Source organism: Myotis myotis, unplaced genomic scaffold (assembly GCF_014108235.1).
Source record: "Myotis myotis isolate mMyoMyo1 unplaced genomic scaffold, mMyoMyo1.p scaffold_m19_p_3, whole genome shotgun sequence".
In the NCBI taxonomy this organism is placed as follows: Eukaryota; Metazoa; Chordata; class Mammalia; order Chiroptera; family Vespertilionidae; genus Myotis; species Myotis myotis.
Window position 1 is genome coordinate 200,921,594 of NW_023416335.1, and position 18,035 is coordinate 200,939,628.

Sequence of the window (18,035 nt, forward strand, 5' to 3'; positions counted from 1 at the left end):
TATTGAGACATAAAATTCACCTATTTTAAGTGTAGAACTGAATGAATTTCAGTATGTTTACGGAGTTGTACAACCATCGCCACGACCTAATTTTAGAACATTTCCATCACTTTAAAAAGAAGCTTTGTGTCTATTTACCGTCACTCGCCATTCCAACCCCAGGCCTTAGGCAACCACCAGCCTACTTTCTGGCTGTATATTGGCCTGTTTTGGACATTTTCCTTATTTACCTTGAAATCATGCTGGGTTGGGGTTTTAAGAAAACAATTTTGCCACGTCAAACAATTTTGGGGTCCCCAGCAGTTTGGGGGGTTACTGCCTCAGTGGCCTGAAGTTGATGATCTGACCCCTAGCTGGGGAGCTAAGCTCCCCCTCTGATTGGGGCTCTTGCAGCCGATGATCCAGGCCTAAGGCCCTTCCTACCTAACTCAAAAGTCTCCCCTCCGCTTCCTGCCTGTCTGCTGGGCTCGCTGCTCCAAGACCTGAAGTGGGAGCTGACTGAGCACTCCATGGGGGTCTCCGGCCCCGAGGCCACGGTTCTGAGGTCATGCTCAGGCCGCCATGCAGCCTAGACCACGGTCCATCATCCTCACAGGCTCACCCAGGGGCCACGCCCACCCAGCAGCCTCTTGGCCCAGCCTTAGGTTCCGCCGCTCCAGGTTCCCCAGCAGGATGGTTTAGAAAGCAACCCCCCAGCAGGGACTTACAGATCTCTGTTTATTTAGAGATCCGTGCTCATGGCAGCATTATTCGCAGTAGCCAAAAGGTGGAAACGGCCCTCATGTCCATTCATGGATGACTAGATAAGCAGAATGTGGTCTGTACACACAATGGAATATTATTCCCTCTTAAAAAGAGTGAAATTCGGACACAGGCTATAATATGAACGAAACTTGAAGTTTCTAAGTGAAATAAGCTAAGTCAAATAAGCCAGACACAAGAGGACAAGCACTATGTGATTTCACTTCTATGAGGGATGAGAGTAGTTAGATTTGTAGAGAAAGAAAGTAGAATGGTGGGTGCCAGGGGCTGAAGGGAGGGGATTGGGGAGTTAGTTGGATACATTTTCAGTTTGGATGATTAAAAAAAAAAGTTCTGGAGATAGATGGCGTTGTTGGTGGCACATCAGTGTGAATGTACTTCATGTCACTGAATTGTACACCTAAGGTTGCTCTCCATGCTCTCTCAGTGGGCGGGCTGCAAACCCTACTGGCCAGAAAGATCATTTTTTCAGTTTTGCATCCTGCCATTTTTCTTGCTTAATCAGAACCATTTCTGAGCGTACTTTTCTTCAATCTTATATAATCGTACCTTGAGATCCACACAGCATGGCTCTAGGACACCCCCGCCCCCAGATACCGAAATCCGCGGGTGCCCAAGTGCCTTACATAAACTGGCATCGCACACTGCGCCTCATTTTCTTTGCTTGTGTGAGAGTCATCGGACCACATTGTCTCCGAAGACCCTTCCTGTCCGAGATGCACCTGATTCTGCACTCACCTGTCTGATTGACAGCTGGTTTGCACTTGAGCAGGGACCCTGTGCTTTTTGGAAGTAGGCACGACCCTCTGCTCCAGGCATGTGCCTTTGCAGATGGGCTAGAATCATCCAGAAGAGGAAATGCGGTGACTGCAGAGGCCCTGGTTTTGGTGAGTGTATTTGGTGGCCCAGTCTCCGGCAGGTCAATGGTGTAATGTAGACAGTATATCTTCAAAGCTGAGTATCAGAGTCATCGTCCCCCCCTCCCCGCCATGGCAGGTTTCTGTGGCAGTAAATTGCCCGGCTTTTAGGTGAAGCCGTGTCTTTTCTCTTCCCGAGTTCTACCAAGTGCATTCATCTAATGCTCAGATTTATACCCTTGACCTTCATCTGCCAAAAGTTTAATTTGCTTTTTCTACAACCACCTCCCAGGCTGGGCATCAGGAGCTCCGAGGAGCTTGTAGGAGGAGGAGAGACTGACATGGAACTTAGCTATAATTAGGTTCAGATTATTCCCAAGTGACATAAAACCTCAAATCCCTCCGTATTCTTTAGTCGTTGCTTCTAGGGGCTCCAGTAAGGAGAAACGATCTGGAAATGGTTTTGAATGGCTCTGGGCTGTCCCTGCCCAGGAGACCGTGAGCAGGAAGGAATAGAAACTGGAAAATTGAAGTTGGATCATGGGATTAATGAAAGCTTAGGGTGAACTCGTCCCTTACCTCAGAGCTTTGGGGCTCCTGAAAGGTCACCTGGAACACGATGTGTGAATGTCTATAAAGCACCCAGAGGCCCTGGTGAGTTGGAGAACCTGGGCCACCGTTCAGCACGGCCTTTTTGCCTGGCCTCTTCCAGGCCTGAACATTTCTAAGCTGTGATGTGGCTCATTTCAGAGAAGTGGGGGAAAGCTTGCAGGTTTGGATCCCAGCTCTGCCACTGACAAGCTGGGTCATTGGGGAAATTCTTCAACCTCTCTGAGCCTCAGTTTCCCTGTCTTTAAAATGGGTGTGATACCGCCTATTTCCAGGTGGTTGTGAGGAATAGAGGAGAGACACCAATAAAGATGAGTGCGTATCGAATGCGTGTAGAGTTGTTTAAGGCACCTGGTGGTTCCACAAGAATGTCTCCGCTTTGTTTTGCTTTATGATTTTGTTTTAACGCCTTTGCTAAGAAGGCCCTTGGAGTAATTTTGAGGAAGTCTGGTAGGAAAGGGCATGTCAACTTCTTTGTTCTTTTGCTGTGAGGAAGTGGTCTGACCTGATACCCTTTAGCAGAAAGAATATCTTCCGTGAAACCCTGAGGTCACTTGACCTGTTGTTTTATTTTCATTCATTTGGACCCAATGTGCTGAGTACCTACTATGCACTAAGCACTTGGGCAGAGGGCACATAGGGAGGGCCTACAAGAAAGGCAGGCCTGGGGGCTCGGCTGCTAGGGACGAGAGTGGGAGGGGGTGAGAGGCAGGTCCTGCTCCCCCAGCTACCCCTGTGGGACCTTTGACCTTTGGCTGTTCTGCCTCCTCACTGGGCCCAGTTTTTGGTGTGTGTTTCCCCTGCAGTGTGCAAAAGGGCTTGTACTTTGTGTTAATTGCTCATTCAAGTCTGGCCTTTCTCACGTCTACTCCAGAAAATAAAAATTAAAAGCCACCAAATGTCTAGTAATGAGAGTGCTTAGCTCCGTTTTATCCCCAGAAAAAGCGAAGGGCTTAAGGGGAAGCTTTGAGCAAAGCTCTTCCAAAACAGTAAAAAAGCAGAGTTTAGTATTCCGCCGCGGTTCGCCGTTTCATCATGCCGCGTTCCTTTGGCAAGAGATGCTTTAGTCTGGGGCGGCTGAACGCGTGTAAGCGTGTTCTGTCTTGATGTGGGGACGTTTTCTCCTCTGAAAATGAGTGGCATCTGGTGGTCAGATGTGAGATGAGGACCCTTCAGACGCCAAACCTGAGTCTCGACTCTGTATTCTTTGCTGGGCAGGCGCCAACAAGGAAAGCTAAAACCTGGGCCTAGCCAGACATGAGAGCATCCCACGTACACACTGGGTTCAAAATGCCTCAGATTTCTTAAGATAAAAGTAAATCTCTCCTATTGACCAATGTCACCCCCATAAATTTAATATTTTTAAATGGGGGGAAAAGAGTAAATCTCCCAGAGATACAGGTTCCTGAGTATTTGAAAACATTTCTTACCACGTCGTAGTGTTTCTGAGGACCGACTTACCTCTCTTTCCCCTCCGCTTCCTGAGAGCTGCGTAGGACTGGGCCAGTTCTGTGCCCGATGGTGACAGGAAGAACCCTTGGCTCTTCATCACTCCCTCCTGCCCCTCCTGTCCTCTTTCTTCTTCTGACTATTCCTTCTAGAGCAGTGGTTCTCAACCTTCCTAATGCCGCGACCCTTTAATACAGTTCCTCATGTTGTGGTGACCCCCAATTTCATTGTTACAAATGGAACATAATTAAAGCATAGTGATTAATCACAAAAACAATATGTAATTATATATGTGTTTTCCAATGGTCTTAGGCGACCCCTGTGAAAGGGTCGTTCAACCCCTAAAGGGGTCGCGACCCACAGGTTGAGAACCGCTGTTCTAGAAGTTGAGCCAGAACAAAGAATTCCGGTTCTAGCCGTAGTGACTCAAAGGGAGACTCTCCTGTTGCATTTAAAAGGTGGTCCGGCCCTAGCTGGTTTGACTGGGTGGATAGAGCATGGTCCTGGGTTCAATTCCGATCAAGGGCACGTTCCTCCCTGGCTCCTCCCCAGCCCGGGGCTCATGCAGGAGGCAACCAATCGATGTGTTTCTCTCACATCAATATTTCTCTCTGTCTTTCCCTCTCTCTTCCACTCTGTCTAAAAATCAATGGAAAAATATCCTCCGCTGAGGAGTAAAAATAATAGATAGATAGATAGATAGATAGATAGATAGATAGGAGGATGAGGTTCTTCCCCTCTGAGACCTTCTAACCCCGCCCCCTCCAGTGGAATGTCAGGCTGGAGTCCTGGGTGACTGGGACAAGAGGGTTTTGTTCCAAGAATGGCCCCTGTGGCCCATGCTCCCCCAGGGCTTGAGGCCACCAGCTCTGCTTTCTAGAAGGTTTTTTGGGGGAGAGGGGAGTCCCCATAGTTATTGCTATTATTATTAGATGGCATTTTTTCCATATGAAAAACCTAGTCATTCCAACCAAGATGCCAGCCTTTGGCCTTTGGCCTTGGATTGTAAGCTGGGAAGACATGGATGACGCATCTGTTTCACAGCCAGGATTTATCTTTCCTTTCACATCCTCTCCAGTCCCTATCCTCTTCTCTCCCTCCTTCCCCTGTTACTGCTTAACTGCTCTGCCCCAACCCCCCACCCCGGCCCCTCACACTCGACTGCCCCGCCCCCAGCGCTTCTCCAGGGCTGTGTAACCGTGTTTCTCCAGGGAGAGCCACTGCTCTGTGCTTACGAATTAGGGATTTCGAGTTGGAAGGCGTTTAGAGATGACCTGGTTTTACCTCTTTGCCTGACCAAGGAGAAAGCTAAGGCCCAGGGAGAACTTGTCCAAGGTGAGGCTCTTGGTTCAGTGGTAGAGCTGGGGGCAGGATCCAGGCCTGTGACATTGCACATGGACGGTGTTGGGTGCCATGTATCAGGCTGTTCTACACTTTCATATAATTCCCATAACCACCCTCGGATATAGGCACTATGACTGCATTCAGCGATTCGGACATTGACTCCATGTCCCAAGAGGAGTTGATAGTGAAACCAGGCTCTGGATCCAGTTCTGGTTAATTCAGTCCCGAGTCTTCTCAGTCCCAAGGGCACTGCCTGGTGACCGGTTTGTCCCAGTTTGCCTGGGACTTTCCTGGTTTCAGCACTGAAAGTACCCTGTCCTGAGAATGTCCTCAGTGCCAGGCAAACCAGGACAGTTGGTCACTCTAGCTTCAGTAGGGTGACCTCCAGAGGGGGTGGGGAGAGCTGTGACATAGCGCCTCTCCGGGCAGACTGTGGTCCCGCGGTTACAAAGCAGAGTGGCCTGTCCTTACAGAGGTGGCTCCCTCGGAGCAAGCTGGGTATGGCTCACCCTTCTTCTAACCTGCTGAGCTTGACTCGGACACTCCCCATCTCAGCGCCCTGTGACAGATAGACTAGACCACGCTGGACGGCAGGAGTCTGTGCATTTGGAGAAAACATCTCTGTAATTACAGCACCTCTCCGGACTCTCAGAGCGTGGGGAAGAGGAGGACCCGTGCCAGGCTGTTGGGAAATCAGTCTGGGAAAGGTCTGAAGTCAGCTGGGTGTCAGAGCTGTGTCGCCAGGGACAGGGGTGGAGACCATTTGGGCCTGAGTGACTCGGTCCAGGAGGCTTCACTTTGAATGTTGAGGGAAGTGAGAGCACTGGTTTTTGCGGTGGGAGTGCTAAGTGTGAAAGCATCAAGACCACTGATTCCAGCCCAGCTGGCGTGGCTCAGTGGTTGAGTGTTGACCTATGAACCAGGAGGACACGATATGATTCCAGGTCAGGACACATGCCTGGGCTGTGGGCTTAATCCCCAGGGTGGGGTGTGTAGGAGGTAGCCCATCAATGATTCTCTCTCATCATTGATGTTTCTCTCTCTCTCCCTCTCCCTTCCTCGCTGAAATCAATAAAAACATATTTTTAAAAAAGAATCACTGATTTGAGAAACAGATAGGCCTAGGTTTGAATTTGCTTCTTTCTCTGCCATTTGCTGGCTGTCATTTGGGGCAACTTAACCTCTCGGAGCTTTTGTGCTCAAATGGGTACAGCCATCATCAGGAGCAGGGCTGTGAGGGCAGAGGGGAAATAAAAAATGAAGCATCAAAAATATAAATAGCCCTGGCTGGTGTGGCTCAGTTAATTGAGCGTCATCCCATGCACGGGAAGGTTACCGGTTCGATCCCGGTCAGGGCACATACCCAAAGTTGCAGGTTTGATCCCCTGGTCGGGGTGCGTACAGGAGGCAACCAATTAGTGTTTCTCTCTCAAATTGATATTTCTCTCTTGCCCTCTCCCTTCCTCTCTCTCTAAAAAAAAATCAATAAAAATATTTTAAAAATGTATATGTGGATAAATAAGGTGGGGATAAAGGATGTTATTATTCATTATTTCTAACAGGATTTTTATAAGAATCTAATGAAGCAGTGTAAAAAAAAAAGGCTTAATTAGCGTTGTGTCAGGCCTCTAAGGCACATGGTAAATTCTCAATGTGTATTTCTCATGATGATGATTATTAGCGATTGCTGTGTTTTATAAGACCTGAGTTCCAGGCCTCAGAATTGGTTTTATGAAATGCATCAACGGCAGGTTCCCACCCAGAGAACCACAGCATTTCCGTTTTGTGTCTGTAGACCTGAATGAGTGGTGCCGCCGCTGCTCCCTTCTGCCCCAGCAGCACGGGCAGGGGCATGGGGAGCCGTCCCGAGAATGAGTGGGCCCCACTGGGAGTGAAGCGTCCCCTTAAAACCAACAGTGCTCGTCACCATAGTGAAACAAACACCAGGGGCTTCGTTTTAATTTTAGCTTCATTTATGTGTTTGGAATACACACAACTGTTCCCGGTTCCAAGAAATCATACTGTAAATGGAGCTAATTAGATTCTTCCAAAAACGGTCTTGAATTTCATTGAGTCGAGTTTGGAAAGGAGAAAATAAGTGTTGCTGCTAAATAGAACGCGTGGTGGTGGGTGGACAGTGGGAGGCCAGCATTAAACATCCTCAGGGATTCCTTTCTTAGGACTCTTGATCATCAAACTTTTCATTTTCAAAGGGGAAAAAGTAACAGCATCCTGATGCTACTGGAAGTTTCCTCCATAGATAGCAGGAAACGAGCTGTCCGCTGTGCGCAAAGGAAGCCTTAATTCCTAGATCATTCGTAAACTTCTTTGAGTACCCACTGTGTGCCAAGCACCAGAGAAACAGCATGAATAAGATGGGGAAGATCAGTATCCCCCCATACCTAGTGCCTGGCACATAGTAGGTACTTGATAAGAATTAAGTGAGTGAGTGTAGTAACTGTTAGCTAATAGTTTGGCCATCATCTCGCTCCAATTTGATGAACCCTATAACACTGGATTACATTTTAAATCACCTGTCCTAGGAGTGGCCAGCCAACCAGGTCTTGGGCCAGGAAGGAACGATTGAGACGTGGTGGATTGGGCACTTGACATTGGTCCTGCGTGGCACCTGAGAGCATAGGCTGCCTGTGCTAGAATCCTGTCTTCCCCTCTTACAGGTCTTGAGATCAAGGCTCAGTATTCCCATCTGTGAAGTGGGGACATTCGTGGTACCTACCCCATAGGGCTGTTGTGCCGATTAAATGTGTGACTTCTTGCTGTGCTCTGAACGCTCTCTGACTGTTAAAGGCCACTGTCTGTGTGTCTTGGTGGCTCAACCTCCTCTGATGCCTTTTTTCCCTGAGACACACACAGGGTCGATGGACTCACATTGAAGTGCGTGATTGGCAGCCCTTCCTTTGTCTCCCAGGCCTGCAGTAGGTCCTGTCATTGGATATGAAGAGTCCAGTCGTCAGGTTTGAGTCTCAGCTTGGCAACTTTCCACCCATGTGGCCTTGATCTTGGTCAGGTTCCTGAAGTTTAGGAGGTGATCTGTAAAAGGCAGGTACTTCCTTCACTGTGTGAAGGGTCACGCTTCACCAAGTGCCTGGCACACAGTGAGCGCCCCATAAATGGTGGGATTGTGATCATTCCCATAAAAAGCACACAGGGCCCCTTTGGCTTCTGTGGCCTGGGGTGCCAAAGCTGCTTCACACGGCGCCCGGTGAAGTCCGGGCAGGGCTGCAGGAGCCGCCGAGGGCAGGCGGCCTCGGGAAAGAACCCGTGCTGCAGGCCCCACACGGTCAAAGCATTTTAAAGGCCTTGTATTAGAAAAATAAACCAATTAAATAATACTGCCCCCCATAAAAGCTGACTTTTAATGGATTGCACGCTGGGGTTCTCTCCGTGGCGGTCCCGCAGCCACAGGTCTCGGCCAGCCGGTCTGCCGCCATGGGGAGAGTTTAATCTTGCATGGCGTGGGCATAATTTTACAAGCTTTATGGCTGTTTTTTTTCTCCTCCGAAGTGTTGCTATGTCATTGTGCACCAAGGGCAACTTGCGTGCATTTAACAGTTTACCTCGTTTTGGGTGGAAATGAAAAATGAAGTAGTAAATTAAAGAAAAACACAACATGGATTTTTTTCTCCCCTCTTCTTGAGGCAACCGTGGAGGAACAAAGGACCAGTGTTTCCCCATCAGCCTAATCAAATTCTAATAGCTTTTATGTGGGGACAGTTGCGCGCAGATCGCCTCCTGCCCAGAGAGGGCTGTAGGCCGTGGCGGTGCGCTGGGGATCACACTGCTGACCCCAAGAATACTTGGGGCCGTTCTCTAGGGCAGGGGCCAGCAAACTGCAGCCTGGGGGCCACATCTGGCCCATCATTTATGTTTGTGAAGCGGTTAAAAAAAACAAACAAAAGAAAAAGCATATTTCCTGACATGTGAAAATGAGGTGGAATTCAGATTTCAGCGTCCATCGATGTGCTGGCGCACAGCCGTGCCCATTCATTTCTGCGTGGTCTGTGTGGCCGAGTGGAGAAGCAACGACAGAGACCGTATGGCACAAAGCCAAAACAGCGTCTGGCCCTTTGTAGAGAAAGTTTGCTGGCCTGGCTGTCGGAAGGGACGGGGGAGAGAGAAAAGGCAGCTTGGAGTGTCCCGGAGTTGAGGACTTACCCTCGGGGTGTTCATGCGGCTCAAAGTGACAAGTCCAAGGAGAGGTGCATGAGGAGTGGGTTCACCCGGAGACCTACCAGAAGTGATCGGCTACTGGCGATGGCTTCCCTCACCTTTTGGACTGCAGGTTGGTCTGCGTGGCTTTCCTGGCAGAGAATCCGGAGCCCGGCCTGAGGTCTGGTAACTTCTCATCAGCTCACCCGACGGCTCAAGAATGGAGAAGTTCCCACGTCCCCTCCCAAGGACAGGGGGAGTGATTTTGGTCATATATTATGTGCCAATCTAGTTTATGATCTCCAGTAGCTTCAGAAATTTCTAACACACACTTTTTTTTCTTTTGCCGCCACCCAGTTGAAGCATTCTGCATATAGTAGTAACTCATTTAATCCTCACAGCCAACCCAGGGAGCCACGTGCTTTTGATGGGGAACTCAAGCGGTTAAAAATGGTTCACTTTAGTTATGCCGTTAAGAGGCTTGGGAACTGGTGCACGTAGAAAGCTATTGTTCCAGGGACTGGAATGTCTGGCTGGGCCTGGCCTGACTCGAGGGGACCCGCAAGGGATGCGACCTTTGTGCCTCAGGAAGACTGCAGGCACCAAGACAGTGTCCGAGCCATTGTGCTCAGGATGCAGAAAAAGAGTCACCGGTCAGCTGACGAAGGGGTGCTCGGAAAAGCACCCAACTGTAGCTCTTATCTGATTAACCTTTTCCCCTGAATTCCAAACCCTTCCCCTACATTTTTCTTCTCTTTATGAAAAAGGGTCGGCTGGAGATGAGATGTAAGACGGTCTTTTAGGGTACGTAACCTGCCACCCTCTCGGATCGCCGGCCGCCTGAATAAAGCGCCCCCATAAAGATACAACCCTTGCCTCGGCTTATTGGCACTGGTAGTGACGGGTAGCATGCGTGCCGACTTTTCTGGGCTCACTTTTCTCATCCCTGTTTGACAGACGAAGAAACAGAAGCACAGAAAGGTCAGGCACCTTGCCTAAGGTCACACAGCTGGTGAGTGGTAGAGCCAGGATCCAAACCCCGGCTGTCTGCTGCAGAGAGTGTCCTGCTGCCGCTCTGTAGGGGTGGAATGTTTAGGCCACGAGAGGACCCGCTTTGCTCGTTCCCATCATGCCCCCACCATGTCCGTGCACAAGAAAATCGCCTCCTGTATGAGAAGAAGGCACTTGTCCATTCATTCATTCCCCTCCCTCCCTTCAACAAATGGTTATCAGGTGGCTAACGAGGAGGGGCTGCACAGAGGGAGGGTGTTTGGGAACAAGAAGAATGAGACCAGAGAGAATCTTTTCCATTTAAAAATAGTCCTCGATGTTGGGCTTTTGAGACATTCACCTAATTCCCCTCTTTTGTTCATTGTACGCGCCACCTCTGTCTGTCGGAGCCACACACGCTCTTCCTTTCTGCCTCTAGCCGATATTTTCAGGAAAAAGAACCTCATTTACCAGAGGCTTTGGGAGGCCAGGCCCCGGACCCATTCCGTGGAAGAGCCCCCCTGGGGACTCGGGGAGGGAGGGGCACGGTACTGTTCTGGGGACTGGATGCCTTGGGGACCAGGAGCAAGAGGTTCTGACTGACTGTTGAGGGAGGACGCTGTGGACTCTTAGAAAGGTCACCAAGGCTGGTGCTGGCACAACTCACCGTCTTAGAACAGCCTTTACAGTGTCTTTTGTAGGTAGCTTCATTTCAGTGTTTTAGAGGCCTGTGTGGTTGCCTTAATATTTGCTGGGAAGGACTTTTAGCATTATCGCTGCCCTGCCGGGCGTGGCGATGCCTGGATGTTGGGAAGGCGGGGTGGCCCCCGTGCCGTTAAAGGTACAGCTGTGCTAGAGCTGCTTATCTGTCTTCCTTCCCCACCTGTTTCTTCTTCCCGCCCTGTGCCTTTTCCTTTGTCAGACAACAAACGTTGGTTGCTCATTGCTGATGAGCCTTCACTTTCTTTCCTCAGTCATGCGGAGGAGCCCCTTCGGCGTGGACATCTGCTGCCGGAAGGGGTCTCGAAGCCCCCTGCAGGAACTCTACAACCCGACCCAGGTAAGCCCGGGAGCTTCCTTGTCTCCGTGCATCGATTCGGGGGGTGGGTTGGGGGGCGATGAAAAACTCCGAAATGCTATGCTTTGGGGATTTGAAACTCCTTGCACTGCCTGGTGTGTTACCTTCAGGGGTTGCTTTCTGGGTCACCCTTTCTCTGTACAATGGTTAGAATTAGGTACTTCCATGGGGTCATGCTGGAGTGAGCCCCCGAGATCCACACGGGTGCCAGCAGTGGGACTCCCATGGCAGAGCTGGCGGGCTGTGCAGTCTCCCCTTTGGCACCCCAAAGAAGGTACTCATGGGGGTGAACGTGATTATGAAAGCCCAGGAACGCCCCAAGAGTCCCACCTCACTGCGCCATTTTGGCAGGACGCCCTGCATGCGTGGGACTTTTGCTAAGTGACTATCAGGTATAAATTGGACTTGATTGTGAAAAGAGTTCCTCTGAGCAAAAATACGCTCCAACCGCGGAAAAGTGTTCTCCGTGGAGATCTGGGAGCAGAGGGAGGAGTCCTGGTCGCCATGATGCGTGTGGGTCTTGATGAGGAGGCTCCGAGGCTGGTCCTTTTGTGGGAACGTTAATTGGCACTTGATGCTGAGAAGTGGTGAGTGAGCAATTAGTGGCCCGTCCGCTGACCTTTGATCGCTGTTAAGAAAGGGAAAAGAAATTTACTGCTTTGGCCATAGTCTCTGAGCTTTATTTTATATCAAATTCTTAATTTAGTGTGTCTGTGGACCAAGTTGCTTGGTGGAGGCCAACACTGCTTGGTCCTCGAAGGTACTGGACTTCCAGAAGTTTTGCAAAGGGATGAGCCTGCGGATGTTCAGATCCCACATCTCTTCCCTGTCTCTCACCTGTACTTCCTCCTGGAACAGTGGGCTCCTGAGGTTGCTCATCACAGGTGGCCTACCCAGGTCAATGCACTGCTCCATCAGCCCCTCCCTCCACCTCGGAGCTCGGTGTGACCGGGCCAGGTGGACTAGGCCCCTACAAACTGGGGCTTCCTTTACTGGGAGCTTGATATTCGGGTTTTGTTTGGTGCCCAAATATTCGATGATAGCAGGCAAGTCTCCTCTGTCCTTAGGAAGAGGCAGAGCCAGCTTCGACAAAGGGCAGGATCTCTGGTCGGCCACATTGACAACAGCACAAGCAACCGAGATGCAAGCTGCTCCCCTCTTTGTGTTGCCATCCTCTGTTCTCAGATCATTCCGCCTTCAAACCAAACTGCCAGAGCACTGCTGCTTTCCTGAGGAATGTCATGGGCAACATATGGTATCAGGGGAAGAGCCTCTGTCTGAGGTAGATGGCCCTCTGGGGCTGTGTCTGTGCTGTTCGCTGCTGTGTCCCCAGCCCTAACGCAGGGCCTGGCCTCTAGCAGGTGCCCCCAAATATCTGTGATTGAAAAATGAATGTCCAGGTTCAAGTCCTACCTCGCCACCAACTGGTAGTGCAACCTTGGATGCACAATGAGTCCTCCTTTAGGCTCAGTTTTCCCATCTCCCTGGGGTGTTGGTAGGGTGAAATAACTGATGTGTCAGAGGCTGTGTAAATATGATTCATCAGTATCATGGTCATGAGGATGGATTCAGTGTTGGAAGTCTTGACTTTGAGTCAGACCAGGTTCCAAGAATGGCTTTCTCACTTATTGGCTATGTGAATGTGGGCAAGACACTTAACCCCTCTGAGGCCACTTTCCTGCCTTTATAACATGGTCCTCAAAATACCAGCCTTGCCCGGCTGGTGTGGCTCAGTGGTTGAGTGTCGACCTATGAACCAGGAGGTCACAGTTTGATTCCCAGTCAGGGCACATACCCGGGTTTCGGGCTCGATCCCCAGTGTGGGATGTGCAGGAGGCAACCGATCAATAATTCTCTCTCATCATTGATGTTTCTATCTCTCTCTCCCTCTTCCTTCCTCTCTGAAAAAACTAAAAATATTAAAAACAGAAATACCAGCCTTGCAGGCTTACATGAGAAGATATGCCTTCCTTGGTGCCTCTTATGGAGTTTGTTCATCCCTGGATTCATTTCACCCATTCACTCCTTCAGCTGCTATTATGAGTATCTGCTCTGTGCAGCTCAGTGCCAGGGGCTGGGCACAAAAGGGTGAGCAGTGCGTGCGGTTGGCCTTCCACATCTGGTTCCATCCCAGGGTTGGCATGAGTGAGTAGACGGGCAAGTAAACCAGTCAAAGGAGAGAGAACCCTCCTGGGTAGAGTCCATCTCTCACTCGGTGGTGCTGGGAGCTTGTGTGGGTGAGATGCTCATTTAGCCGCAGTAGCCCCGGACCTGGGAGGAAAGATGGGGCTGGAGAGGCGGCTCCGGGAGCATCTGCGAGGGCGTAGGTGGGTGAGTCACCGCCCTCCATCAAGAATGCCAAGGGCAAGCTGTCTGGCCCCCGTCGCTGGTCACCAGGAAAGTTTCCCTGCAGGAAGATGGCCCTGTTTCCTCGGGATGTTGTCCCGGGATGTTTTTTCTTAGGCTGGTTTCCTTTACAAGCTGCAATTATGTTCCACTCCCACACAAGGTCGGTCCATGGCGCTTCTTGGAGAAACTCTTGGTGCTCCTTTGGGCTGCCCTGGGGCGCTACGGGGAGAGTTTAGTTAGGTCAGTGGTTCTCAACCTTCCTAATGCCGCGACCCTTTAAATACAGTTCCTCATGTTGTGGTGACCTCCAACCATAAAATTATTTTCATTGCTACTTCATAACTGTAATTTTGCTACTCTTATGAATCGTCATGTAAATATCTGATATGCGGGATGTATTTTCATTGTTACAAATTGAACATAATGAAAGCATAGTGATTTATCACAAAAACAATATGTAATTATATATATGAGTTTTCCCATGGTCTTAGGCGACCCCTGTGAAAGGGTCATTCGACCCCCAAAGGGGTCGCAACCCACAGGTTGAGAACCGCTGAGTTAGGTTTTGTGTCCATGAGGCACTTGCAACTTTGCACCTGATTAGGCCTGGTGGCTGGTTTCTCGCGTTTTCCTACCAGCCAGACTGTTGGCGTTGCTCAGCCTGGGCTGATGGTATCACAGAGGCAGAGGACCACCCCTGCAATCGCTAGAAACCAAACTGCTCCTGGAGACCCGGGTCCCCCTTGGATGCTGACTGGGTATTTGCGTTTGACAGATGGTGGTGAAAACAGGAACCGTTTATTTCAGACGATAAGAAACCAACATTGCGGCAGGAAGGCACCGTCTTGTTACTGTGTACTGATGCCATAGACCAGATGCTTATGCACATTTCATCCAGTGCTTATAATAAGCCCCAATCTAGGCATTACACCCTCATTTTATGCATCGGAGAACTGAGCTGAGAAGATCATACAGCGTGCCCAAGGTCACACCGCTAGTAAGAAGCAGAGTCAAGATTCAAACCCAGAGCAAACGACACATCTGTTTATCTCTATGCTGTGCTCACTGTCCCCAGAAAACTTGTCTTGGCAGGAATTATCCTTTGTCCCCTCAAAAAAAAAAAAAAGCATGCAGATTTTTGTTGGAAAAAAGCTTAAAACCTCTCTTGGGAAAATTGGCAATAATCTGATTTTAGTGCCCAAGGTTTCTTATTTTAGTGCCTTGCAAACCTCTAACCATTGAAACAACAATCGGTTAAAAAAGTTTGTAGTTGATATTCTTAGAAAAACTGCACTCCGATGTCTTATAATTTTCCCGGTTCTCTGCTGCCTCCCTGGCCCCAAAATAAAACGTAATTGCCAATCAGATCAGCTGGCGACAAGTCACCGAAAGTTCAGGAGTTTCCAAGTGCACATTTGTGGGCCGCGCACATCTGTGGGCCGCCCTGGCTCAGCTCAGATGCAGGGCAGAGCTCCGATGTCAGCCATTAATAGGGCATAATTGTCCCTAAATGCCAGCGAGGGCGAGACAGCTTGTCCTTCTGCCTCGCCCACCTCCTGGCCCTCTCGCGGGCTCCCTGAAATCTTCACAGCATCACTCATGTGGTTCAGCCCTGCCCTGCCCTGCCTGGTTCTTTCTTTAGCATTTATACTCGCTCTGTGATTACCACGTTCGAGAAGACAGATGCACAGCCCCGGGCTGACCAGCAATTCATGAGCACGGAGCCAGGAGGCTTGCGCGAGGTTCACTGGCTAACAGGCGTTCCTAGGGGTCTCTGAGGACCCGTCAATGTTTTATTACAAAATAATAAAACCGGACCCTTATTGGTCCATTCTTCAATGTGTTAAAGTAAATTTACTTCTCCATAAGGCAGGCCCCAGGAGGAAAGATGGAAAGAGGGGGAGAGAGAGAGAAGGAAGGTAGGGATGAAAGAAAAAAGAGAGGGAGAAAGGTACTATTCATGGACTATATAATGCGCATCAGTGACTATTCTAGGCGTTTTTCACACATCTCTCATTGCGTTTTCACAACAACCCTAAAAGGAAGGTATCTGATAACCCCATTTTCAGGTAAGTTAACGGAGGCTCAGAAGCACTGAGTTATTTGCTAGGATCTCTTAGTTTCTAAATGGTAAGGCTGCGTCTGTCCAACCTGGGGGGATTGTAGGAAGGTCAGAGCCCATCACTATCTTTTCTGGGTGGACAAAAATGCTTCCTCGAGGCTCCTTCTGCACCCCCCCCCCCCCCGACTAAGCTGAGACCTGGGATGTACCCAGGATAGTTGCAGAATTCCCAAAGCCAGAGCCAGGGCTCATGAGATGGGATGGCATGGGATGCACAGCAGTTGTCCAACAAACAATTGCAAATTAGTGTTTTGCTTATTGAACCTGATATTTGGAGACAACTTTGTCTGCTGGCCGGAGCCACGCTAAGCAGGACTCATCCCCAAGAACTCTGCTATGGGACAGCACACCTTGGTGAAATTTGGAAGCCGAGGTCATTGATTCGGTCGAGGGTTTTAAGTTGATAAAGGCCAGGGACCTCTCCTCATCCCGACCTAAACAGTTTCTCAGCAACGCTTGCCAAAAGATGCTTCTCTTACAGGCATTTGTAGAATAAACAGAGGAAAAAGACATGGGGAAGAGAGGCACTTAGGTATAGGATGTGATACGTGCTGGGTGAGAGGCTTTTAGCAAAGTTATGGGACAATCAGGAGTGAGCAGTTAACCCTCCGAGATGCAGGGCACAACGGGAGGCGCTGGGGAGGAAGTGGCATTTGAGCCAGGCCTTTGAAAGCACATCAGACTTCACCTGAAAGAAGAGGGAACAGTGTCACGGAGGGAAGGAGCAGCAGGCGCAAGGACGGCAGGGGGGACAACCCATGGCACATTCAGAGAACAGGGAGGAGTTTGTGGCTAGAGTCGGGAGCTGGTTGGAGACGAGGCAGGAAAGGAGGTTGGTGCAGGTGGACAGGGCTTGTCCACTGTTCCGGAAGGTTTAGTTTTTATTCACCGTCAGGGTTGGAGGCCCTGAAGAGCCCACAGACGATAGTGTGCAACGTATGGACCAGCTTCTGCTTCTGGCTCAGCCTCTTGTTAACCGCGGGGCTTCTCCAAGGCAGGCCATGTCCCCTGGCCCCTGCATGGCCTCACCTATAAGATGAAGGGTGTGGACTAGATCGTGGTTCTCAACCCCCCTGCACATTAGGACACTCAGGGAGCCTTGAGCAAATTCCAGTGCCCAGGCCTCACCCCGAGGTTCTGATTGTACTGGTTGGTCTGGGATAGGGCTGGATGTCAGTATTTCTCCAAGTTCCCTAGAAGATTCCGATGGGCAGCAGGGTTCCGGAGCCCTGGATGGGAACAACTGAAAGGACCCCTCCCCTTCTAAAAATCGTTGATTCTCACATAACCCGTTACATGAAAAGCAGCTCAAGGCTCGTGCCCTGAGGTTGTTCATGATCATTTCTGCTGGAAGCCCCCAGGTCAGTTTTGTGCGTTGGCCTCGTTCACTAGGGTGGGGATCCCATTGGGAAAGGTGTGTGGGTCAACGCCCTGAGCGCTGGAGATCGGTCAGTATATATTTTGTGGACAAACCCAAGAGAGAGCCCCCAGGCAGGCAGAGAACTGGGAGGAGCCCTGCGTGAGGACACTTGAGCCACTCGGACTTGTTCCACGCCAGGTGTCTGATGGGCGCTTCTGAGAAGGGAAGAAGGGCTCCCTGCCCTTTGAATTGTTGTTGAGGAAGAATGATGCTGAATGGTCATATCCACTGGGGACAGCAAGAAAGAGCAGACATTGTCCAGCCCCAACTCTGGTCAATTAATCCCTTCATTACCAACCACCTGGTAAATGACGAGTCTGTCTAATTATCTTGCTTTGACCCAACAGCTGCCTACCAGCCGAAGAGGGATTAATTGATTTAGTTGTGGACTGGCTCCCTATGCAGAGATATTACTTACTGTCAGCCTAGCAGAACGGCAGCTGGCTGGCCAAGATGAAATATTACATTAACTTGATCTTACACACAGCACTTGGGAAAATGCTTCATTATTAATTGCAAATTACAATAGACGAGCAAAGCCCATTTCAAAAACCAAGGACAGCGAGCGGCCTCTTTCACCGTGGCCAGTGGCTCCATTGTTCTTGAACCTGGGAAGGCGACCTGGTCAGATTTCCAATCAAGCCAGGACAGAGGGGGACTCCAGAGCCAGGCATGATCTGGGTCAGAGGAAAGGGTTGGATGCTCAAAGGAAGTGGGGGGAACCCAGCCCAGGTGTGTGACCTGGGGCAACTCCTTAGCCTCCCAAACCTTGGTTTCCTTAGCGGTAAAATAGGCATGCGAGGCCAGGCTTGCAGGTCGGTGAGATTCTACATCATGTCTAAAAAGCACCCAGGAGAAGTGCCGAGGGCAGAGCTGGTGTTAACC

At 50.0% G+C, this 18,035-nt stretch overlaps 1 protein-coding gene across 9 annotated transcripts in view; it reads left to right on the forward strand.

Annotated features, from left to right (window-relative positions):
- CHST11 (carbohydrate sulfotransferase 11) overlaps positions 1-18,035 on the forward strand; it is a 227,284-nt gene that overhangs the window by 101,285 nt on the left and 107,964 nt on the right. For all 9 annotated transcript variants that reach the window (XM_036299293.1, XM_036299295.1, XM_036299297.1 and 6 more), the window contains one exon: positions 11,156-11,241. In XM_036299293.1, the coding sequence (XP_036155186.1) occupies positions 11,156-11,241 (86 nt within the window). The remainder of the gene's footprint in view (positions 1-11,155; positions 11,242-18,035) is intronic.